The 25861-nt window shown below is 41.6% G+C and overlaps 1 protein-coding gene across 1 annotated transcript in view; it reads left to right on the top strand.

Moving 5' to 3' along the window:
• Positions 1 to 22706, top strand: part of akirin1 (akirin 1) — a 40280-nt gene extending 17574 nt beyond the window's left edge. Inside the window, exons 2-5 of the mRNA XM_085962491.1 lie at positions 3694 to 3837; positions 8106 to 8237; positions 12860 to 12931; positions 18871 to 22706. Of these exons, the coding sequence (XP_085818617.1) occupies positions 3694 to 3837; positions 8106 to 8237; positions 12860 to 12931; positions 18871 to 18881 (359 nt within the window). The 3' untranslated portion in view covers positions 18882 to 22706. The remainder of the gene's footprint in view (positions 1 to 3693; positions 3838 to 8105; positions 8238 to 12859; positions 12932 to 18870) is intronic.
• The last annotated feature ends 3155 nt before the right edge of the window (positions 22707 to 25861 follow it).

Here is a 25861-nt window from a genome sequence, read left to right as displayed (position 1 = left end):
TTCCTGAAAATTCCCATGGAAAGTTTCCTCTTTTAAAAATTCCCAGAATTTTGCAACCCTATACAAGATACAATTTTGTATGCTGAGAAAGTGATGGTTTGAACAGTATTCTGCATCACATGGTGAATAATGGTTGGAAGGGATATTTTGCTCTGTGTGTCTCGGTGGCAAAACAAAATAACATAAAAGGGGAGCACTACCACTGTAGAGTACTTTATACCACCATCTTCAGTATATCGTCTGTCATGTAGCGGTGCCTGTTCAGATGGTCTCTTGCACCCAAGTGCTGCTCCAGTGACATAAGTTTATAGGTACGTCCCAGAGTGGCTGTATAGAATACCCTGGAAACCTATATTTTGGACTGGTATAAATGCTGATGTAGAGGCATGCAAGCCAGGAAAGTTGATACTCATCTTGGCAGATTAAAATTCATCTGGTTTTCACTTCATCTTTGTAAAATTCTATAGATGACAGAGTACATTATACTGCACGTTCTTCGTATCATTTAATTCACCTGTGTAGTAATCATCTTGCATTTAATTTATATATTATAATTTGTTATGGTGCATAATGCACCAAAGCTAAATCTTGTGAAAGGGTGCCTATGACATCGAAAATACAATAGTAACTTTGAAACCAAAGGGACAGTCTGAGGAAAACGTGAGACAAATTGGCAAGCCTTTTCCTAATAGCTGTTCCTTATTCACCTATTTAGCCCTCTTTTCTGTGTGTTTTCATTATTGTGGTTATTGCATTATTTACTGTTGCCTATCTGGAACTTGGCTTCATATTGATCATGGTACCAATTACTTACTTTGTCCTGAATAAGGCAAGGAAGAAAACATTAAATCAAATTCTGCTGACCATTTTTCCAAGTACAGGAAACTTTGTGCTATCCGGCACCGACGGGACCGAGCTGCTGCCGTTCCCTCAAAACTGCTGAACACTCCAGAGCTAATGTTGAAACATACGGAGATTTTCATCTCCATATGAATCAACAAACCCTGTTGCTTAGCAACAGCCTCTAAACAGTCGGCTAGCGTCTCTAGCTGAAGCTGTTGCTTAGCTACAGACGTTGCAGAGCTTGACTGTTCAAAAAAAGCAAAGAAAAGAAACAAAGAATAAAAAACGGCTCCTGATTTTTGCCGGTGGCTCAAGCTTGCCGGACGGTTCGCCTCCGGATAACACAGTTTCCTGTACAGTAAACTCTTGTTTAAACGGCACTTAATCGTCCGGAATACTTTAACAACCAGCAAAATAGATAACCGGTAATCTTGTCGAGTCCGAGTATCCCGTGGTGACCGAGTTAGTCAGTGGTTTTTATTTTTGTTTGTTAAAAATTGCCTTGGTAGGTATACTGCTCTGTTATCCAGAATTTTTCATCACTGGCACCATCCTGGTCCCATAAGTGCTGGATATGAGAGTTTACTGTACAGTTGGGAACCACAGAAGCTAACAGCATTATGCTCTTCAGCCAGCAGGGGCTGCTAGATTGTCAAGCTTTTTTGGAAGAGCATAAAGACCAATGAGCAATACAGTACTATAATTCTCTTCATAATGCAACAGTTACTGAGCCCTGTTTCCAGGTGAATTGAGTTAAAGTAATGTCCATCTACCTCCTGGGACATGGATTTGATTCTGGATAAAACTGATGGGATGAATAATCTTTCCTCATTTTAAATGTTTAAATATTAATTTGGGCAGTTTGATCCAGTTTTTGATGGATGCAGTACCTTGGAACAAACCTGTCAAATTTGGCAGAAATTTTAAGTCTCATTCAAGTGAGATAAGGATGGGTGGTATGAGAAATTGGATGTTACGCTGCAGCTCTTGTGGAGAGGGGATTTTTACAATGTAGCATATTTTATTCAGTGTTTAAAACATGCCTGACGTTGGAGAATGTATTGCAACATGAAAATGTAAGTTGTCCATTTATTTAGTCTTGGCATTTCTCTCCTTGATCAGCACAAGGTTGTAGAAGGGCAAATGTCGCTGTGCTTTGTGGAACTATGCTTCTCGTTCACTGGAGTGTAATTATGTGATCACGGGGGGGGGGGGGGGGCGCGAGGGCAAGTGAAGCCGAAAACTATGTGTTAGATGCTGCTGGTCCATCGCACAGTGGTGGACTTGATGTACATCTTTCTATTGGCCTATTCTGCAGTATACCAGTCTTTTAAAGGAATTATTTTCCCGATGTGGATACTTAGTTTGAAAAAGTGTTTTGCAGGCCTGATGTGGATTAATGTGCCTGCCCAGGTTGAACCTGTGTTTGGCCCATTTAGTGCAATACAATGAAACGCGTACAAATGAACACCCCCAAAAAACACACACTTGTTGACGGTCCCAAGTAACTTGCATTGTAATAGATACAAGCTGCACCTTGAAACCACGGACATTCGCACATTATGGTCTACGGACAGCCTACAATGCACCAAGTCCATTTACAACTTAAAATACAGGTCACATAAGTAAGTGCGAGACCAGTAGCGGGTGAAAGACATGGCTTTTGTGGAATGGAGCTCTCTTTACCCAGCATCCATAGTGGTAGAGAAACTGCTCTGCTCTGTCTAGGATTGAATGCTTGTATAGCTGTCTCGGGGATAGTGATTTCTCTACCACTATAGATGTTGGGTAAACAATTCCCCATTCTACCTCGCCTTCAGTTTACATTCAGGTGCACGTTGCACTGAGTCCCACCGTAATTTCCTGCCATTGGCCTGGTGACCACTCCCTCCCCCCTCCCCCCCCCCCCCCCCCCCCCCCCCCCCAAAACCACTGCACAAAGCTGGGATTGGGTGTTTGGGACGCTGGGGAATAATGAGCTACACGAGCACAAGTATAGAGGGAACAATCTGAGAATGGGGGCTTGGGGAGAGGATGTCACGTGGTCAGATGATCATGTGAGCAAACCTCCAGGAATGCCTTCAACCAGAATTGGCAACCCAGACATCTCACTTCACCAGTACGTCTGGTACCAGTGAGCTGCTAACAGCCCCTACCCACCACTTCAAACATTAGCAACTGCAGCACGCAGAGGGAGCGCACACGCACACAATTTTGCTGGGATCTCCCTGGCACTCTGGCCCTACAGCAGCCACCTCTCCCCGTGCAGGCTGGCAACGTAGCAGATTCCAGGATCAGGACATCCCTCCCTTAATGGAAAGGGACCCCAGAATGGCAACGAACCAGGAAACTCGATGAACAGAAAATAGAGCTGAAATCCAATCCTGCTGGCAGGGCTTCAGAATTGGGCACGGGTGAAAATAGAAGGAATGCTGTAGGAGCTGCAGCCAATCTTGGGATAATTGGCTCATCTGGTTTACTGTACATACAGTATCCATTTTGAAAAGGACACCTGATGCAAGTCCCTTGGGTGTCTCTAATTTACAGGTTTCACTACTTCTAACTGGAAAAATATATTTTTAATTCTGCTTTTAAAATTGTTGCCTGTAATATGACTGAACTGTCATGGCATATACCAGGGTTGTCATAGGTAATGCAGAACAATATTTAAGTATAGAAAGGTTTATATTAGAAATATTATTTGCAGCATACTCTTACTGTGTATAAATGTGTGAAATGTATTTGGATGTGAAATTTGTGATTTACGGCAGAATTTTGGACTTGTGACATATAATGTATTGATGTTTTTCTCATCCTTAATTCTACTTCCTGTCCTTTTTTAAATTGCAGAACAGATATTTCAGAACATCAAGCAAGAATATAGCCGTTTCCAATGGAGGAGACAGTTAGAAGGAAGTTTTAATCAAAGTGAGACAAACAGTTCTGCTGAGGGATCATCTAACACTTTGTTACTAAATGCGCCAAGTTCACCCGGTAAGCAAGATATCCAAAATATGTTTCAGAAATCTGCACCAGTATTTTTGCTAGTCTAAGTCCCAACTAAGTTTAGTAACTTTAGTTGTGTAATAGATTGAATATTTACCCTAGACCAATAGGTTGTGGTGATCAGGGCTTCCTATTTGCAACTGAAATTCCAGCAGGAAGGTGACAATGCCATGTGTTTTCCATTGTCTCATAGTCTTGGATTTGTGCTATGCCAGTTAAATTTTCAGAATTTCAAACCAGAAGATAATTGAGACAGTGAATCAGAGGCTGGAGAATTACTTGACTTGCCTCATCATTTGGAGAAATAAATATCGGAAGCTTAACCATCCCTTTTTCACATCAATGAACATGTATTCAGAGACTGACAAACCTAGAACAAATTACTATTTTGGATGCAGCCACAAATAGGGAAAAATGCTTTTGAATATTTAACGAAGTAAAGCCAAGGCAGCACTGGAGGCTCCAGTAATAAAGCATTTCATGCTGTTGCACGCCACTCAAGTTAGAGCCAGGCTTTACTTGTAATTCAAACACCGTTGCCTCTGGTTTGTGAATTGCCAGTTCTTTGCCATTCTACAAAATGGAGAAATTTATGCTGGAGAATCTATAAGGAAGGACCGATTAGAAAAGGTTACTTAAGCAGCAACAGTGTGTTGCAGAAGTGCTTCTCCAATCAACTCATCTGATGGCAGCTGTGGAGAAGTTGTTGGTAACCTACAATGTTCTTCCTTCACAGCTGAAGGCTTAAAGGAAGGAACATTGTGAATCTAATTTTAAAGTGAGGGAGAAAGAGAAAAACATTTAATGGCCCAGAAATTTGAGTCGGGGCTTCCCGCGGGTGCAAGCCCCCGACCTACACTTACTGGCAGTTGAGCTCTGGGCCTGCGTGGAATTTCTCTCCGGGGCCTGGCCCAGAGGCCAGCGCGCTGTGCTGGCGTGTCCCAGGGGTGTAGTTAGTGCGATGTGTCCCCTGGGATCACGTGAGCCATGGGCAGCCAATCGGAGGAGGGAAAAGCCCATTCATAAGATTGACAGAAAGACCTGTCAAAACGTATGAATGCTGAGGGCCCAAAACAGTAGTTAACCTTCAAATAATTTTTTTTTTTTTAAATCACACTTTAAATAAACTATAAATTACATTAACTATTTTAAACAATAATTTAAATTTTTGAAAAAATAATTTTATAAAAAAACGGGGCTAAAAATAAACTTACCTTGCTTTAAAGTATTTAAAAATAATAAACCTGTGGAAAAAATGTTTTAATTTTAATTAATTGACCACTTACCTTTTAAAATGCAGTCCTTACGCCTGGTTTTTACATTTCTAAAATCTAAAGACTTACCCTCACGGGAAAAACCTGTGTTTAAAAAAAAAAAAAAAAAAAACGCGCAGACTCCCGCGCGCACGCGTTAGACCTCTGAACCCCTTCATTCAGAGGATCGGAAGTGCCGGTTTCCCGCGCATGTGTACTGCATGCAAGAAACCGGCACTTCCATCGGGTCCACGCGTGAGTACCCCCGTGCGTACTCGCGCGTTGGGACCCGAATTTCTGGGCCATTAAAATGCTAAGTATGTACTGTACAGGTATAAGGATGTTGGTTTTGTATATTCATTTAACCTTTATATGTAGAGGAGTTAATGTACTTTTAAGAACTTGATGCCATGTGCAGATTAATTGACCCTTTTCTTCCCCCCCCCCCCCCCCCCCCCCCACACACAACACAATAGTAAATAAGTCCTTCTCTTATCAACAGTAGACTTGTTTCATTCATCAGAAAATTTGAATTGCCATTCATTGATTCTGCTTTATAGGCCAAATGTCATCATACAATTTTTATTGCATTTTTCCAGTTTACTTATGTAAATGTTTCTGCAAAGTTTTTTAAATCACTACCAATTTAGGCTAGCTTGATGCCAGCTGTGCTTTGGTATCAGCTGCTCATTAAAGTAAACTTGCAGTTTGTTCTTTACTGTTGGTTGATTCCATCTTTTCCTGCAATTAACACCATGTAGTTTAAAATCAGCATTGAATACAGTGGACCCTTCCTATTGCACAAGGTTCTGAAATGTAAAGCTGGCTGAAAGCACAAAAGCGTGACGTGATGGACTTGTTTTACTGGGAGGTTGTCCTGGTTTGCAAGGATGTTGCTTGATTTTTGTCCAGCACTTTTCTTTTACATAGAAGTACTTTTCCATTCCCAGCTCGGCTATAGAATCTGCATTAGTGAGAGAGTTTGCTTGAACACTTTTTTTTAAATTTTTTTTAATGTTTTGCATTAGCTTGGGGGAAAAACTGTCGGAGATCCTCTGGGACTCCAGGTCACAATTGCCTGATGCCAGTTTTGCTTGTGCAACCATAATCCTGAAGCCTTCAGTTATTTGCCTTTGTTATAGCTTTCAGCATTATCCAAAACTGTTGTATTTAAGCTGGTTTCAGCATTGAGAGTTGACTCTGGTGCATTAAGTTCTAGGTCTACCCACTGAAGGCATATTTAAATGAAGCTGTTTGTGATGGTGAATTACAAACTCCCTTTATCTTGGAAGCGTTACCCTGCCCATAACCTTCAGAAATAAGAAACGTGGATGACTAATTCTCTTTGAGGAGTAGTTGTGCCAATTTGAAGCATGGTATCGCAAGGTAGAAAATCTGCCTTGGTAGTTCACAATTGTGGATTGGACTCCTGCTTGCTTCTAAATGTAGATTCCATTGCCAGCTTCTTTTGGCATTGTAAATTAATCCTAGCAACAGTGGAAGCTGTTGCATCTGACAGTTGATCCACTGGTACCAATGACTAGCTTTGAAGTAGCGAACCCATTTCACAGAATCACAGAAACCCCACAGTGCAGATAGAGGCCATTTCGGCCCATCGAGCCTGCACCGACACATATCCCACACGATCCCCGTAACCCCACGTATTTAATCCCCCTAACACTAAGGGTCAATTTATCATAGCCAATCAACCTAACCCGCACATCTTTGGACTGTGGGAGGAAACTGGAGCACCCGGAGGAAACCCACGCAAACACGGGGAGAATGTGCAAACTCCACACAGTCACCCGAGGCCGGATTCGATCCCGGGTCTCTGGCGCTGTGAGGCAACAGTGCTAACCACTATGCCACCATTTGAGCACACATTCTCTGTTGCACCTGCCAGCAGATATTATGTTTGACTCGGTGTTGATAAAGTCCTGATATCTGGATTGCTGACTAACATGAAAATTGTTGAGCTGTACAGGAAGATGCTTCTGCTAATGAGAGGAGAGGAAGAGACCGAAGAAAGTGGGTGCAGTGAGCAGAAGGAGGTATGGGAACTGGCTCCCACCACAGTTGCTCAGGGATAGATCACGGGCAGTTCAATAGCTGCTTTGCCATTTTATGACATTTCTGATGCTGTTTTATTAAATTTGCTTACTTATATTGGATAATTCGATTTTTATTTTTTTTCTCTAGCAAAAACTGATTTGAATTAACAGGAATAAAAACCATAAAACAGCTTGGAAATTTTTGTCAGGCTGACCAGGTAACAAGAAAAGAATGAGGCAGTTCACAAGGGTCTGGAATCTCTGAATGTTAGACATTTGGGCTTTGTCAGAAGGGGGGAGAAGTAATTCCACTTCATACCTCCTTTTCTGTCTCTGTTTCTCTGTCTGCCACCACAACTTAAAAACCTATTTGAAAGTGAGTGGTACATTTGTGAAAAAGGAAGACTAATGTATTCAGTTTTTGTCTGTAACCTGGGCCATTTTAAGTGATTCTGTAGCCCTTGGATTAAGGATTGTGGTGGGCCTTTCACAACATCAGAAACTACTTGCTGATGCTTGTGCAGCTGTTTTAAACTCTCCTTTTGTGGTCATTTCTGGCAGCCATAGGCTTGGCTGGGAAGTCCATGCAGGCCAGAGTTTTGGGGTGGCGTTGGGGGGGGGGGGAGATAATTGGCCTGTATAGGCTGAAATGAACAGTTGATACTGATTTCCTACAAACCACCTATTCAGCTGGATCATGTTGCCTCTGGATTCAACAGCATTGCCTCATTTACCTTGCAGCTGTAATTTCAATCTGCAGTTTTTAAGGCTGTAAAGCACAGAACAGCTAACACACCAAAATTAATTTTAATAAAATCGTGTGAAGGCGTGTGCAGAAGACCACAATATATTCATCAGATTCATGGGCCAGTGGGTGAAAAGAAACTTGTTTCCTGGTGGGACATCAACTGCATTTATGTATTTGAACTGAGCTCCCTTTTTTTTAATATAGGGACATTATCTAAGAAAGATCAGCCATTGTTCACATTACGACAGGTTGGAATAATCTGTGAGCGTCTGCTTAAAGACCATGAAAGCAAGATCCGGGAGGAATATGAACAAGTTCTAAACACAAAACTTGCAGGTAGGAGTATCACAAAAACCATTCATTAACTGGAGAGATGCATCCAGAAGGGGAGGGTGAGTAATGGGCAAAATATAGCAGTCCCAGCTTGTTGAACTGCAGCAACCATCTTTAATGGCAATCTGTATACACAGGCTTATAGATTTCCTACCTTGGTAGCTGTCCTTGCTAAAGTAGAATCTGAAAAACTAGGCTGTAAAATTTAGAATAATGTTGCAACTGTATAGGGGCAGTCTCTGTCGTCTGTTTCATCTATTGAAACATCCAATTTTGAAAACTCTTGAAGTCCAATACTGAAAGTTCTATAGGAATCTTCATTAAGCCTCTGCTGAAAATTGTGGTTCTCCATGGGTCCATTTTGTTTGAGAAAGTTTCATAGAAACATAGAAGATAGGAGCAGGAGTAGGCCATTCGGCCCCTCGAGCCTGCTCTGCCATTCAATGCGATCATGGCTGATCATCCAAATTCAGTACCCTGTCCCTGCCTTCTCCCCATATCCCTTGATCCCTTTAGCCTTAAGAAATATATCCAACTCCTTCTTGAATATATTTAATGAATTGGCCTCTATTGCCTTCTGTGGTAGAGAATTCCACAGGTTCACCACTCTCTGGGTGAAGAAATTCCTCCTCATTTCTGTCCTAAAAGGCCTACTCCTTATCCTTAGACTGTGACCCCTGGTTCTGGATTCCCCGACCATCGGGAACATCCTCCCTGCATCTAGTCTGTCCAGTCCTACCAGAATTTTATAAGTTTCAATGAGATCCCCCTCTCATTCTTCTAAACTCCAGCGAGTACAAGCCCAATCGACCCAATCTCTCCTCGTACGTCATTCCTGCCATCCCAGGTATCAGCCTGGTGAATCTTCGCTGAACTCCTTCCATGGCAAGAATATCCTTCCTCAGATAAGGCGACCAAAACTGCACACAATACTCAAGATGTGGTCTCACCAAGGCCCTGTACAACTGCAGCAAGACATCCTTGTTCCTGTACTCAAACCCTCTCGCTACGAAGGCCAATATACCATTTGCCGCCTTAACCGCCTGCTGCACCTGCATACTTACCTTCAGCGACTGGTGCACAAGGACACCCAGGTCTCGTTGCACTTCCCCTTCTCCCAATCTATTGCCATTCAGATAATCTGCCTTCCTGTTTTTGACACCAAAGTGGATAACCTCACATTTATCCACGTTATATTGCATCTGCCGTGCTTCTGCCCAATCACCCAACCTGTCCATGTTTCAAACATGCTTCAATATTTTGACTGGCCCTTGAATATTTGTGGCTAAAGACATTTTTTGAATCATTAATAGTAAGTTTTAACTAATGCTAAACTTTGTACTGGGGCTATATAATCTGCACGAGTGGAAGTACATAAGGGGTGTCCGGAGAAATAGTTCTTGATGTATATCTGTCGCACTTGAATTCAAGTTGGGTTGGGGAATGCCTGCTTTTAATAACTCCATAATTCATAGAAACAGACCGCACAAGGGCAAAATAAAGGAAAATCCCAAGGTGTTTTATAAGTATATTAAGGGCAAGAGGATAACCAGGGCAAGAGTAGGGACCAAAGTGGCAATCTGTGTGTAGAGCCAGAAGATGTAAGTGAAGTTTTAAATTAATATTTTGCATCTTTGTTCACTATGGAGAAGGACAATGTAGGTGTAGAAATCCTGCAGGGGGATTGTGATATACTTGAACAAATTAGTATTGAGAGGGAGGAGGTACTAGCGGTTTTAGTGGGCTTAAAAGTGGATAAATCCCCAGGCCCAGACGAGATATATCCCAGGCTGCTGTGTGAGGCAAGGGAGGAGATTGCAGGGGCTCTGACTCAAATTTTCAGAACCTCTCTGGCCACAGGGGAGGTGCCAGAAGACTGGAGGACGGCTAACGTAGTACCATTATTCAAGAAGGGTAGTAGGGATAAACCAGGGAATGACAGGCCAGTGAGCCTAACATCAGTGGTAGGGAAATTCTGAGGGACAGAATTAGTCTCCACTTGGAGAGGCAAGGATTAATCAAGGATAGTCAGCATAGCTTTGTCCGGGGGAGATCATGTCTAACCAATTTGAATTTTTCAAGGGGGCGACTAGGTGTGTGGATGAGGGTAGTGCAGTTGATGTAGTCTACATGGACTTCAGTAAGGCTTTTGACACAGTCCCGCATGGAAGACTGATCAAGAGCCCATGGGAACCAGGGTAATTTGGCACATTGGATCCAAAATTGGCTTTGTGGCAGGAGGCAGAGGGTGATGGTCAAAGGTTGTTTTTGTGACTGGAAGCCTGTGTCCAGTGGTGTACCGCAGGGATCGGTGCTAGGTCCTTTGCTGTTTGTAGTGTACATTAATTTAGATATAAATGTAGGAGGTATGATCAGTAAGTTCGCAGATGACACAAAAATTGGTGGAGTGGTAAATAGTGAGGAGGGAAGCCTTAGGCTACAGGACGATATAGATGGGTTGGTTAGATGGGCAGAACAGTGGCAAATGGAATTTAACCCTGAAAAGTGTGAGGTGATGCATTTTGGGAGGACTAACAATGCAAGGGAATACACAATGAATGGTTGGACCCTAGGAAGGACAGAGGATCAGAGGGACCTTGGTGTGCATGTACATAGATCCCTGAAGGCAGCAGGACAGATAGATAAGGTGGTTAAAAAGGCATATGGGATACTTGCCTTCATTAGCCGAGGCATCGAATATAAGAGCAGGGAGATTTTGATGGAGCTGTACAAAACGCTAGTTAGGCCACAGCTGGAATACTGTGCAGTTCTGGTTGCCACACTATAGGAAGGATGTTATTGCATTGGAGAGGGTGCAGAGGAGATTCACCAGGATGTTACCTGGGCTGGAGTGCTTCAGCTATGAAGAGAGACTGGACAGGCTGGGGTTGTTTTCCTTAGAGTAGAGAAGGCTGAGGGGGGGACCTGATTGAGGTGTACAAAATTATGAGGGGCGCAGATAGAAAGGAACTTTTCCCCTTGGTAGAGGGATCAATAACCAGGGGGCATAGTTTCAAGGTAAGGGGCAGGAGGTTTAGAGGGGATTTGAGGAAAAACTTTTTCACCCAGAGGATGGTTGGAATCTGGGACTCACTGCCTGAAAGGGTGGTAGAGGCAGGAACCCTCAACATTCAAGAAGCATTTAGATGAGCACTTGAAACGCCATAGCATACAAGGCTATGGACCAAGTGCTGGAAAATGGGATTAGAATAGACTGGGCTTGATGGCCGGCGCGGACACGATGGGCCGAAGGGCCTCTTTCTGTGCTGTATAACTGACTCTGAGAAGGAGGCCATTCTGCCCATCATGCCTAGGCCAGCTCTTTGAAAGAGCTATGCAATTATTCCTACTCCCCTGCTTGTTCCTCATAGCCCTGCAAAGTTAATTTGAGAAAAGTGGGCATTCACCTGTTCAGTTAAAAGGAATTTTATTCCCCAAGGTTTTTTTTTCCCCGCCCCCTAACCTGCATGTAGAAAGTTGGTTCTTCCCGTTAACAAAATTAATGTGCCAATATTCTGATTGAATATGTATTTTCAAATTCAATGGAGACATTTAACTTTTTGGAGAAGTGTCAGAAATATCTCTAGTCTTGTAGATCTGTATATTGTACTGCTACAGGTAGGTTCAGATTATCTTTTTTAAGTCGGTGCTTCTCAATGTTTTTAGGCTGGGCTCCACCAAAAATTTGAGCTTTACAAGCCTTCCCAGCTATGGATCAGCAAAGTACTTCATTTTTTCTTCCCTTATCTTTTTTTTACTCTTGTTTGTGTCAGCAACAAAGAATCTTTTTTCTTTCTTCCCATTTCATGCAGCATTCGTTCTACCACGTGTGAGTCTAGCTTGTGGGCCACAAAGGTGCTTAGAGCGCGAGAGTTTGAAATTGGTTAAGATCTAAAGGAGAAATTGTGTCTTGATCCGTGACAACAAACCTGCATCAAATAAGTTGTCTGAGGAGGGAGTGACTTTAAAAGTCATAATTGCTCCCTTTTTATTTGAGTCTTATCTCTGCAGTTGCCCAACCCACTTGTCACCTAGTGCTCATGGAGAAAATGTTTATAACGTGTGCATACCTCTGCTGAGGAGAGGAGCTTGGTGTGATTGACTTTGATTCTAGCCAATTGGGAGGAACCACTGCAGCATCATTCAGGTTAAAAAAAAAAAGTGTGGTCCTCATAATTATACGTGGACAGGCCTTGTGTCCACCATTTTAAGAACTCGTGCTCAATGTGAACTGACCTGGTGTGGAGAACACTTCACATTGATCCCTATGGATGATTTTAGTCTGACATCAGACCCATGTATAAGTAGCATGTGGTGAAAATTTGTTAATGTTCTTTAAATTATCTGGTCCAGTAAAACATTTCACAAGCCTTGCCATGATGACCCCGGTAGTGAAAAAAGCATAAACTTCAAATATAAAAAAGGCCCGTACAAACTTAACCTTTTTTATTGTATGGAATAACATGGGTTGGTGTGCACAGCATACTTTGTAACATTCTTAATTGAATTGAATCCAAGCAATTTTTTTTTATTTTATTTTTAAAAAAAAACAAACTTCAAATGTATTCTTGCAATATCAGAATTAAGTTGGATAGTTGTTTTAAATATTATCTGCCTTTTTTCAGAACAATATGATGCTTTTGTGAAATTCACACACGACCAGATTATGAGACGATATGGAGAACGACCTGCCAGCTGTAAGTGTGGACTTCCTGTAGGCTTCAGAATACCTCATTAAATTGGAGACTTTTAAGAGGGAATAATGGAGTGCAATTTGACTTGCATTTAATCATTTTGTCAGTTAATTAGACCCTAAATATGGAGATTTGCTTATCAGATTCACAATGTGACTTTGACCATTGTGGATCCAGGTTTGCTTTTTAGTTACCCTTTCCTAATTGAGAGGTTAAAAGCAATTTAATACATTTATATTCATTACTGGCAATATAAACTGCTTACCAGCTCACGGTCTCAGTGCTCTACTGATATTTCTGTTCATATTGTCCCATGGTTTGTATAACAGCCAGTTCTGACTTCAATCAAATACTTTTATGTTCACTTATGAAGATCCTTAGTGATGTACATTGGGTTAGACACTGGTCTTTCACCTCTAGACTTGTGGTTAAACCTAGCCAGGACTGAAGGGTTAAAAGTCTGTTCAGCATGGTGAGTGCAAAAATCTCATGGTTTAAAAAAAAAAAAAAAAAAAAAAATTCATGGGGTGTGGGTGTTGTTTGCTAGGCTGGCATTTATTGCCCATCCCTAGTTGCCCTTGTGGTGGTGGTGAGCCACAATGCTGTTGGGTAGGAAGTTCCACGATTTTGACACAGCTATGATTAGGGAAATAAGATATGCCATCAGGATGGCGTGTGACTTGGGGATCTTGGAGTTGATGTTCACTTGTACATACTGCCTTTGTTCTTCTAGGTGGGGGAGGTTTGGTAGGAGCTGCCGAAGAACCTTTGGCAAGTTGCTGCATTGCATTCTGTAGGTGGTACACATTGCTGCTCACCACAGAATACCCAGCTTCTGACCTGCTCTAGTCGTCACTGCATTTATGGCTGCTGCAATTAAGTTTCTGATGAATGGTGATCCCCTGGAGGTTGATGCTCATGCCATTAAATATAATGGAGATGGTTAAGACACACTCGTTGATGATCATTGCCTGGCACTTGTGTGGTGTGAATGTTACTTGCCATTTATCTCCCCAAGCCTGGATGTTGTCCAGGTATTGTTATGTGGTCATGGACTGCTTCATTATCTGAGGATGAATAAATGGAGCTCAACATTGCAATCATCAGCAAACGGTCTCACTTCTGACCTTTATGAAGGAGGGAAGATCATTGATGCAGCAGGTGGAGATAGTTAGGCCTAGGACATTGCCTTGAGGAACTCCTGCAGTGATGTCCTGGGGCCGAGACTGGCCTCCAACAACCAGAACCATCTTTTGTGACCGGTATGACTCTAGCGACTGGAGAATTTTCTCCCTGATCCCCATTGACTTCTGTTTTACCGGGGTTTCTTGGTGCTATGTTCTGTCAAATGCTGCCTTGATGTCGGGGCAGTCATTTTCTCCTTGCCTCTGGAAATCAGCTCTTGTTTCCATGTTTGAGCCAGGGATAGAGCCGAGTGATCCTGGCAGAACCCAAACTGAGCATCGGTTAGCACGTTATTGTAGAGCAAGTGCTGCTTGATAGCACTGTTGACTACAACTTCCATTACTGTGGTAATTGGGTGGGTTGGATTTGTCCTGTTTTTTGTAGACTGGGCATGCCGTGACAATTTTCCACATTATTGGGTAGATGCCAGTGCTATTGCTGTACTTGAACAGCTTAGCTTAGCTAGGGGTGAGGCTAGTTCTGGAGTACAGGTCTTCAATACAGCAGGGATGTTATTGGGGCCTTGTAGCCTTTGCTTTGTCCAGTCATGGAGTGAATCAAATTGGCTGAAGGCTGGCTTATAAATGCAAGTTGTTCTGTGATGGTGGGGACCTCGGGCAAAAGCCAAGAAGGATCATCCACTTAATACTTCTGACTGAAGATTGTTGCAAATGTTTCATTCAGCCTTGTTTTTGCACATATCGTGGGTTCTGCCATTTTGTTGAGGATGGGGAATTTCATAGAGCTGGCTCCTCTTGTTAGTTCCTGCCTAGATGTGGCAAGATTGCAGAGTTTTGACCTGATCCATTAATTGTGGGATTACTTGGCTCTGTGTATAGCATGCTGCTTTCATTTACCATCCATGTAGTGTTGTGTTGTAGCTTCACCAGGTTGGCACCTCCTGTTCAGGTAGGCCTGGTGCTCCAGGTATTCTGCACCACACTTCTCTTTGAACCTGGCTTGATGATGGCGGTGTGATGGATATGCTGGGCCATGTGGTTGCAGATTGTGGTGGTATATAATGCTGCTGATGGCCCAAAGCACCTCCTGGATGCCAGTTTTGTGCTGCTAAATCTGTTCATCTATCCCACTTACCATGGTGGTAGTGCCACATGACAATGGAGGGTATCCTTAGTGTAAAGATGGGATTTGGACTGTGCAATGCTCACTTGTACCAATGCTGTCATGCAAAGATGCATTTGCTATAGGTAGGTTGGTGAGGACAAGATCGAGTAGGTTATTCCATCGTGTTGGTTTTCTCACCACTTCTCGCAAGCTCAGTCTTAGCTGCTGTTATTCAGGGCTTGGCCAGAGGTGGTACCACTGAGTCACTCTTGGTAATGTGGGGATTTCAGTGTCCATTTTGTGCCCTTGCCACCCTCAGGGCTTCCTCTAGTGGTGTTCAACACAAAGGTGTACGCTTCATCTGCTGAGGGAGAGCGGTAGGTAGCAATCAGCAAGAGGCTTTGACCTGAAGCCATAAGACTTCATTGGATTTAAAGTCAACGTTGAGGACTTCCAAGGCTACTCCACTTGGAGTAATGTGCACCGTTCTGGTCTCCATATTATAAAAAGGATAAAGGCACTGGAGAAGGTGCCAATTCTCTCAGACGATACCAGAACTGAGCGGTTATACCCATCAGGAAAGATTAAACTGGCTGGGGCTCTTAAGTAATGCGAAGGCTGAGCAGTGACCTGATAAAGGTATTTAAAACTATGAAGGGGGTTTGATAAAGTAGATGTAGAGAAGATGTTTCCACTTGTGGGGGGGGGGGGGCATAAATATAAGATGGTCACTAATAAATCCAATGGGGAATTCAGGAGAAATGTATTTACCCAGAGAGTGGTTAGAATGTGGCACTGTCTACCACAAGGAGTAGTTGAGGCAAATAACATAGATGCAGTTATGGGTAAGCTAGATAAACACATGAGGGAGAAAGGAATAAAAGGTTATGCAGATAGGATTAGATGAAAAGGGCTGGGAAGGGGCTCGTGTGAAGCATAAACATCGGCATGGACCAGTTGGGCTAAATGGCCTGTTTCTGAACAGTACATTCTATTTTTTGTTTTACAAGTGATCATCAGTAATTAAGGGTCACCTTTACTCTCTCGATGGCTGAGAATTACTTCATACAAACCAGTAACTGCAAAGGTGGGGTGTGGTACTGCCACCAGAGTGCTGACAGAAACTCTTGATGGTATATACCACACTTTGCAGGAGCAGCATTGCTTTGTTCATGGTACAAATTTGCTGCTGATTTTTAGAGCTGTTAGTGGCAAAGTAAATGGGTCATAAGGATATGACTGCATAATTCTAAAGACACAACTTGTAGCTATTTTACTTTAAAGCACACAATATCTCATAAGTTTTACGAAATTTCTGTAAACGGATGACAGTATGGTTTAAAATGACCATTTTTAGTCATGAAAGAAATCACAGCCAGCGAAATTAAATTCACGTTACACCTTCACAGAAATACGTGTTCCGTAGCGGCATTGAACAGCAATCCAGAGCAGGGAACCTCCATTCTCCCTTCTCCGCCCGCTCTCTTTCTCCCCCCCCCCCCCCCCCCCCACCTTTCTTAGCCCCGGTAAGCCAAGGTGATATTGCCACACTCAGCAGTGATTAATTTACTCGGCATGGGCTAGGGGAATCTTAATCTGCTTGTAAGCTAATGGGTCACTCCAGTTTAGATTTCAGCCTCCACTTTACTACAACAACTTTTATTTACATAGTGCCTTTAACTTAGTAAGATGTCCCAAGGTGCTTCACAGGAGTGTAATAAGACGAAAAAATTAACACCGAGCCACATAAATTAGGGCAGATGACCAAAAGCTTGGTCAAAGAGGTAGGTTTTAAGTAGCATCTTAAAGGAGGAAAGTGAGGTAGATAGGCGGAGAGGTTTCGGGAGGGAGTTCCAGAGCTTGGGGCCCTGTTCCTGGGACTAGGGACAGGGTCACTGGCAAGGCTTGGAAGCTAAGCAGAGCCAGGCCTGGTTAGTACCTGGAGGGGTGACCATCGGGGAAGACCAGGTGCAGAAGGTCACGGAAGGAGCCCCGAGGAGGGGCGGTTGGTGAGCAGGCCCGGGCGTTGGGCTGAAGATTGTCGGACAAGAGGAATGGTGGAAATGGAATGGCGGCGCGCACAGACGCAGCGGCTTTGCTTCTCCCAGGACGGTGCTATTTACGTTTAATGTTAATGTTATTTGTACTGGACTCATGGGAGCTTGCAAGATCACATTTCGTTGTTCATGTACTTGTGCATTGTACAATGACAAAGTTGAATTATTATTAGGCAGCTAAAGGTACGGCCACCGATGGTTGAGCGATTTTATAATCAGGGATGCTCAAGAGGGCAGAATTTGAGAATTTACTTCAAAGACTTGGTCTTGGTATATTAAGCATCTGTCATCCACTAACTTGTTTAGTGTATACACAGTTGCAAAGGCCTGTTTCCACAAATAAAGTAACTACTCTTGAGTCAAACGGTTGGAAAGTGGTTTCTGATTTGTATAGCCACTAAGTTACATTGGCAATCTTGACTCCATAGTGCATTAGAACAGGAGCAGTTCAGCCTAGGGGGTTTCAAGTCCATTTTCCAAGCCACAGGTGTCAGCATATCTTTGGTCTGTGTGTTGGTGTACAACACTCAATACTGTGATATAACCACCAAGTATCTTGTGTGTATAACCCTGAATGTTCAGCAAAAATTCTTGGGTTTTGGCTTTTAGTGCTTGCTTTTTGTATAATATGTGCATAAATCAGCGATTGCCTATAGTTTGCACTGAGCCTGGGAATGGGTTTGGAATTGCTGAAAGAATTCTTGAAATTATGATCATTCAAGTGAATGACCAATGCCTAACAGCCCAGGACTAAATCTTTGAAATAAAGCCGAGGCAAGAATCTAAGTGGTAGCTCTCGCCAACTTAGAAAAGAAATGAACACACTTGTGCAGATCAGGAAGATTCCTAGTCTCTGCTGAATAAATGGATCTCTACTAAGAATGACAATCTGGTTACTGAAATTGGCCTTGATGATAGTGTTTGTGGGGGAGAGGACGATGGTATTTGCTCTTAATACGTGTGACAGCAATTGAATAAAATATTGTTGGGGGTCCTGTGCAGCGGGTGTGACTGGTTCCCTCTGTTTGAATAACCTGGCAGCACTTGCTGTCCGCAGCTTATGCGTGAAGAATGACTGCTTTGAGATACTAGAGGGCAGCTGGCATCTGTTGGATCTGCCCAGTATAAATTACTGCCGTCCAAGAGATCAGATAAGGGGGGGGAATAAATATCTTTTTTTCTCAGCCAAGCGAGCGTAAATGAATGGATTTAGCTGAATAATTATGGGATTGGCACAGTTTGGTTTTAATAAATTCCAACATTTTAATTAAGATGTAATAAAGGATGAAAGCTGCTTATTATTGTAAAAGAATAAACTTTGTGGTTAATTTCTGCAATAACCCAGTGCATATAGATGCTCTTGGGCAATTCTATTAATTGTTGCAATGAAGTTCTAATGTTGCCTCAATGCATTTTGTCTTTGCATAACATTGGATAATTCACCTTCCCTATATGTAATGAAGCGTGCCTTGACTGCATTAACATTAATTTGTATTAACTTGCATAGTGAAAGAACTTTGATGACTGGGTACTTTGCTAAATTTAAGACCTTTTTTATGGGTTAACAAAATGCAGTGTTCATGGTTTTTTTTCTTCCGGTGCATACTGTGTAACAGTAACTTTTTTTTCTTACAGATGTGTCCTGAAGCATTTTGTGATTGAACGGGTGTTGGCTTTCACCTCAAGTCAGCTGCTGTACTTATGAGAACTAATTTTGGTGCCATGTTTTACCCACCTTCTACTTGAGGGATTTTAACTCTTCACCGCTGGCCCACCCTACCTCTTGTAAAAATGAAACAAAAAAAAACAAAAAAAATCTGACTTTACCAGTCAATGTGCTATCAGTACAGAGATTTGTCTACTTTCCACTGCTAACTCTGCTACTGTGAGAATAACCTGCCATTTTTTTCCAGTTCAAGAAGCTGAATACCAAGCAACAGTTGTTATCTGCCTTTAAGAAGTGGCACTGAATATGGGATTGTTACCGTGCAAACCTTTTTGAAAGGATTAAAGTTCTGTCACAAGTGATTAGTCTGAATTTTGAACATCATTAAAGTAGAAATTTCAGTTTCTCTGTATTGATCTGAAAAATACAGTGCACTACAGTAATACTGCAGAAATCTCCATTTCTTGTAGAATAGATTTTATTTTTTTATTCAGTGGAGCATTGTGTTACCTGTCAGCTGCAAACATTAACACTGTTACTTGGCAGTAAGTGGGATGTGCATATCCAATCTAGTCGTTGGGTTCAAAGTTTGAATTGGAGACCTGCAGATGGGACATAAAACCCACAGGTGGTCTGGAGTAGAAGCAGACTGGGCCAAGAATATAACCATTTACCAATGCGAATAATTTTTGGTTTCAAATTAGACACTTGGAGGGGGGAATGGATGGTTTGTGTCAGGGATTTGTTTGTGCTAAATTTATCTCCTGAAAACTGCAAAACCAACAAAATCATTTGTGAAATGGTACAAAGCTGTTTTTTTTTCCACATTGTATTTTGGTCAAAATGGACTAAATGGCCTTTTCTTACAAAAATATTCTTGTGCTCTTGGTTTAAACCCATTTTTGTAGAGTTTGTCTGTTTAAACAATAGTGAGATGTTAACATTTTACCTGTTGCACCAGCAATTTTAAATTGGCTTTCAAACTTATTTGCCAACTTTTGGTAATTGGATATGTCTACAAGATTATTTGAGCTGCCTCTTTAAAGATAATTGCTCAGTGGCAATTTTCAATTTAAAATGCTTTTAAATCCCACTATTTAATTGTAAATGTATTTGGCTTTAGCTCAGCCAGTATAACATTGTACTGTACTGTCTTTCAAGTACAGTATGTATGATCACAGAAGATGGATTAGATCATGGGCGGAGTGTCAGAAACTGGCCTATTTGGAAACATTTGGCTTGTGCAGGACTCTTAATTTGAATACCCAATCAGATAGAAATCCAAATCCAGCTGTTTGTTTTGATATTCTGTATCCAGACTACAGTATCAAAGGATCCTCGCTATCTAACAGGTTACAAATATACAAGGACAAACAGTGGCATTATATGACCCATCATTGTGTTCTGACAATTCTGTTTTCACAAAATATGCTGGAATAACAGGGTTTGTTCAGCAGTTAGAAAAATGAATTCCAATGAATGTTTTTTTTTTAAGCATACCTAACCAAAAAGTGCAACTTTTACCTTGCTCTTTGTACATTTCTTGCCCTATGTAGTGCTAACAAGCTTAGTTAAAAAAAATAAAAATTGACCTAAACTACATCTCCTTTATATCCTATTTTGGTTTAAACACTTAGTATAAATTGGGGATGCAGAATCCTGTTTGAAAATTGATTTGTAACCTGTATCAGTCTTACATGTGCTTGTTTGCCTGAGTTTTATTACCTACTTGTGATTTAGTTGACTTGTGTTAATAAATCTAGAGTGGCCTTATGAAAACAGCTAGATGGTAATGTCTTGGGAGTATAGCGTTGTCAGCATTAAGGACACAGTCAAATGAAGCTGGCATTGGTGTTTTTATAAAAACTTGGTTACTATGTAGAATATGGGGGTTCCAAAATGCAGTTATGTACCTCTTAGTCATGACCACACACCTTCACATTTCTGTGGTATTCATTATACTGTACAGGGAAGCAGTGCGACAAGTTCTTGGAAGTGAACTATGAAGCTTATTTACAACTTTCTGAAACCTCACCATGTAGTTGCATATATGATATGCAATTTAGTATAGTTTACACTCTAGACACTTTCTGTCGCTCTCTTCCCACCAGTTGTAGGCATTTTTAATAGCAAAAACAGTTGCATTATTTGGGTGCATTTTACAATTGCAATCAGATATAGTTATAAGATAATCAATTTAGACAAAATTAAAACTAGTGATTCAAATTTGCTGCAAATTTCATCTGGTCACATCTGAACTCCGTAAGATCAGTTTTTGGTCTTCAGTGGCATAACTGGGTTCAGCTGGAGGCAACTAACAGAACTTTGGTCATTGGGAACAGATATGAAAGTTAGGAACTCCTGTTGAATTTGACAGATTCATCATGACTATGGGGCTATTCAATCAATTTATTTTGGTGGGGGGGGGGGGTGCTGTTGGGAGAAGAAAGAACTTACACTGATAGACTTTATCATTTGAATCAATGCTATTGTTTAAAGATGCTTGTCCTTTCAAAACCTTCCAGTATCCTCTGCCAATTTTTCCTTCTGTCCTCAAGTTCTAGTTCCCCTGTTGGTATCTGTTGCATTATGCGATACTGATTGAGGTCACTTTTAATCAGAGTACAGTGTCTGTTTGCAGCCTGTGGTTATGACCCATTAATTTTCATTCAAGTTAGTTTCAAGACCTAGTTTTAAATAAAATCTCCACTACCAGAAAGCCTTTCATAAAACTAGTGGTTAGGAACAGTACCTTCCATTCAACAATAATTTTACATTGTGCATATTTTGCCAACACTTTCATGGAAGGTAAAAGAAAAAGTCCTCTGACTGAACTACTTGGGTCAAGAATAAGTGAAATCTCTTTTAGTTTGTGATTGAGCACAAATCTCACCACTTGAATCTCCCACACTGTAATCTCAAAGTTTATTATAGAAAAGGCTAAAATAGAGGATATTAATTTATAGAATGGTGTGAGCTGTACTAAATGGCATTGCTGCAAGCAAAAATCACCAGAACAAAATGTGAGCTTTTCTGCTTTCCAAAAGTGGTATGTCAGCTAATCCTGCTGTGGGAGACGATGAAGAGGAGTAAAATGAGTGGGCAAGTTTGGACAAGTCTTGGGTGATAGTAAAGCATGTTTGTTTTTGTGTGTGCATGTGTTTTGGGAGGAAAGCTTTCCTACAATCTAGTTAATCCTGTTTTAAACACTTTCCCATCTCAGATTCTTTTACAGTTTTGCCTTGATACCTTCCCTGAGTATTACAAATTGAGGTCAAAAGGTATAATGGCGACCTTTGTTTTTTGGCAGTATATAGTAATAACTGATTCCTGTTGCATTAGAATATAAACAACAGAATAAAGTTCAAAATTAAAACTTGTGTGGAGCTCAAATATTTTTTTGAAGGTTTAAAAGTTGTCGGTGCTTAGAAAAGGCTAGTTTTGTCATGTTTGTTGCAATATGAATTGGAATCCTAGCGATCTAGGTTTTAAACTAGCAGAGGGGACAGAAAATGTGTTCTAATCACTCGCAAACACTTTCATGGAATGTCATGTATGATTTTTAGAATTTCTGGTGTGCTTATCTAACAAGTACAGGACAGCTGGTGACGAGGCTTATTGGCTCTCTACAAAGCAAATAATGTTCCTTGCCTGTTGAGGTAATATTTGCTAGTTACTGAAGTGTTCTGTGTATTAGATGTATTGTTTGTGGATACCACATCTCCTTTGTCTAGTTATTTTAATCAACCATTAAATGCCATTTGTTTCATTGAAACTCATTAAACAAATACAAATATCAACTTAATGATTCATAATTTTGTGTATTTTGGGAGGATTCAGTCAACTTAGTCTTTCATTCTGATTAGCTAATATTTTTAAATTTATTCCTGAGCATGGCTAGTTTTAGAAACCAAAGTACATTAGATCAGCTGGTTAGAAATTACAAGTAGATTGTTGAAGCATGATGCAGTAAACTGAAATGGGCTTGCTGAAACTATTGTAGTCTGAGGAAAGACCTGGACACAGTACACAAGCACGTGCTGACACTACAGGTGGTTTTTAACATTTTCCTCACTTTTTTTTCTTGAATTGGTTTAATATAGTACAAGAGTATACATTACTATGTGGTAAAGTACCCCATTAGCTTACTGTTTGATATAAAAGAGCCAATGGTGGCCTGTTTCACTTTTGTTTTGGTCCAGGGCCACAATGATTCAATATTGTACCCATAGAGATGTGGGCTTGCAACAAGAGTTTTTTCATATGGTGAGTTGATTTAAATCATGTCATGGTGTGCAAGTAACCAAGTGCAACTTTTATTTGTGCATTGGCTACTGCGATGGCCACACTTACTGGCTGCATATAGTGACACCACTGTTCACAGCCAGAATGGAGACAATTAGGTAATTCCCCCATCAATCATGCCTGGAGACTGCTGCAAGTGACTGGGATTGATTTTACGCACATAATTTGTATGTAACTATACTCACTGCATTTTGCTGCAGAAATCACTGCTTTTATCTGGAAATGTTGCTGCAGTTTCAGTCATGAGTTCTGTTTGCTGTATTTCATTGAAGCTAAATAGACTCTAGACTGTGCTGTTTAAACCGACTGCTGAGTAAATGGACCTTGTTTGCTGTGAGTCCTGCTGTAAGTCCCACCATGCCTCCAACTCATTGGCTGGCTGACTGTCAATAGACACTCTGACATATTGACACTCTTGACACTTAACAGCATTCCCTTGCTATCTCATTGGAAGAATATTCATTGATTTGTGTGTGACTGATTTGAAGCTGTGTTGCTTTCTCATCCCACTCTTGCAATTCAATTTAAAATAATCTGGTTTTACTTTTTCTATTCCCTTAACTATCTTGTATGTCTAAGATCACTTGATACCTTTCTTTCTTAGCTGAAGTCTCCAATCTTTCCTCGCAACTCCGACCTTGGGTTAACACTGGGTTCAGACTCGTAGCTCTTTGCACTGCCTCCAGTTTGAATGTCTCCCTCCTATCTTGGCAGCCAGAATTGGACACCGTATTCAAGTTGCAGTCTGACCAGAGCACTGTACAGTTTGATCGTGACTTCCTGTGACTTAATTTCTGCAGTTCTGGCTATGTACTTCAACATTCTATTGGCTTTGACTGTTGCTCTGCATTTGCTGGACATGTTAATCATACAATCTAAGACTTCTAGCACTGCTTCATCCTTGCGGTATCAACACCATTCATGGTGTACTGTCTTGAAATGTTATCGTGTGTGCCCTGCCAAAAAGAAAAGGAGGGAAAGAAGGGATTTAGATGAGCTTTAAAAATTTAAACTCTTAACAAGATGCATCATTTGCATGCTGATTGAAATATTACCCCATGAGCTTTCCTGCAGCCGTCGACACTTAATCACCACAAACTCTGCCTTGATCCAGCTTGGTGGAACTGTTCTTGCTTGGTTCTACTCTTGCTGACTATAATCACGGGCATCTCTAGTGGTGGCTTGTCTTCCCATCCCTGTCCCATTACCTCGGTAGTCTTCAAGGATCCAGCCTTGGCCCCCTCTTTTTCCTTATCCACACCTTGCCCCTTGGTGATATTATCTGCGGACAATGAGTCAGCTTCCATAGGTACACCTCTTTACTTGTACACTGCCTCTCAGCTATCACACTGCTTGTCCTGGATGAACTGTAACTTTCTCCAGCTAAACACTGGAAAGACCAACGCATTCATCTTTCTTGCCAATGCCTCTGGTTGAACTAGATTTTTTGTAACCTTAGTGTCCTGTTTGAGCTGAACTTTCAACCCCATATCCTCCAACATAAAGGCTGCCTACTTTCAGTTCTGTAGCATTACCTAGTCTCTGCTCCTACCTCAGCCCATGTAGATGTGGAAAAGAAGGGGGCCAAGGATGGATTCTTGGGAGACACCCAAGCTAATGGTGCAGGGGTGGGAAAACCAATCAGATTAGAGTGTCACAAAGTAAGGCCACTCCCACCAAGCTTGACCATGGCAGAGCGGTATTGACGGTCAAACCATGTTAAACTGTAGAGAAGATGACTAGGGATAATTTTTCATTCAACATGTGACTGATGATGCAATGTGTAAGCTTTTAAATTTAAACACACTAAATCACCTAAAACTGCAGGGCTTCACAGCAGTTGCATTTATAGTACAGCCATCCTCAAAGTGCCTTTACTATCTGTACACCACTGTTTGCCTACTTTTATAATTGCACTTCCTCTGGGTCCACTCCCAAGATGGAGGTGCACAGACAACAACAAAAATTGCTTTTTTATAAAAAGCAATGTCTAGATGGTGTAATAAATTTAGCTCCCTCACATACCAAGTTTACAAGAAATAAAAACTGTTGCATAGTTTCAAAGATTGGAGCTCAAATCAGGCTCGAGCGGGTGTGCACAGGCAAAATCCAAGAGTACACTTTTTAGTTATGGTAGTAGTTATGATTGGCTGGTTGGAGTTGACCCATATGATAATTTTACTTGGATGGCCAGTCATTAATTTGATTCTAATTACACCACTATCTGCACCTGCAGATGACCCCAAGTTGTGTGGAATAGTAGAATGCTGCAAGAAGAACTATTTTCAAGTGAAAATTAACTCCGCAATTCCTAGGTAGGAATTACTCCTACAATTCATACGTGGCTTTATCACCTCCAAACCTGCTCACATCAATGCTCTCCTGACCCTCCTCCCATCCTGCACCCTCCATCAGTGCTCTCCTGACCCTCCTCCCATCCTGCACCCTCCATCAGTGCTCTCCTGACCCTCCTCCCATCCTGCACCCTCCATCAGTGCTCTCCTGACCCTCCTCCCATCTTGCACCCTCCATAAACTTCAGCTCATCCAACTGCTATTTGTATCCTGTTACATTCCAACTCCTGCTCGACATCACCCCAATCCTCGTTGACCTACGTTGGGGGACCAGGAACCAACATCTCTGGAGGAAAAAAAT

Source organism: Somniosus microcephalus, chromosome 20 (genome assembly GCF_052327205.1).
Source record: "Somniosus microcephalus isolate GS21.2 chromosome 20, FLI_Smic_1.0, whole genome shotgun sequence".
NCBI lineage: Eukaryota > Metazoa > Chordata > Chondrichthyes > Squaliformes > Somniosidae > Somniosus > Somniosus microcephalus.
Note: the sequence above shows the minus strand (reverse complement) of the source record. Positions and strands in the feature narration are given on the sequence as shown.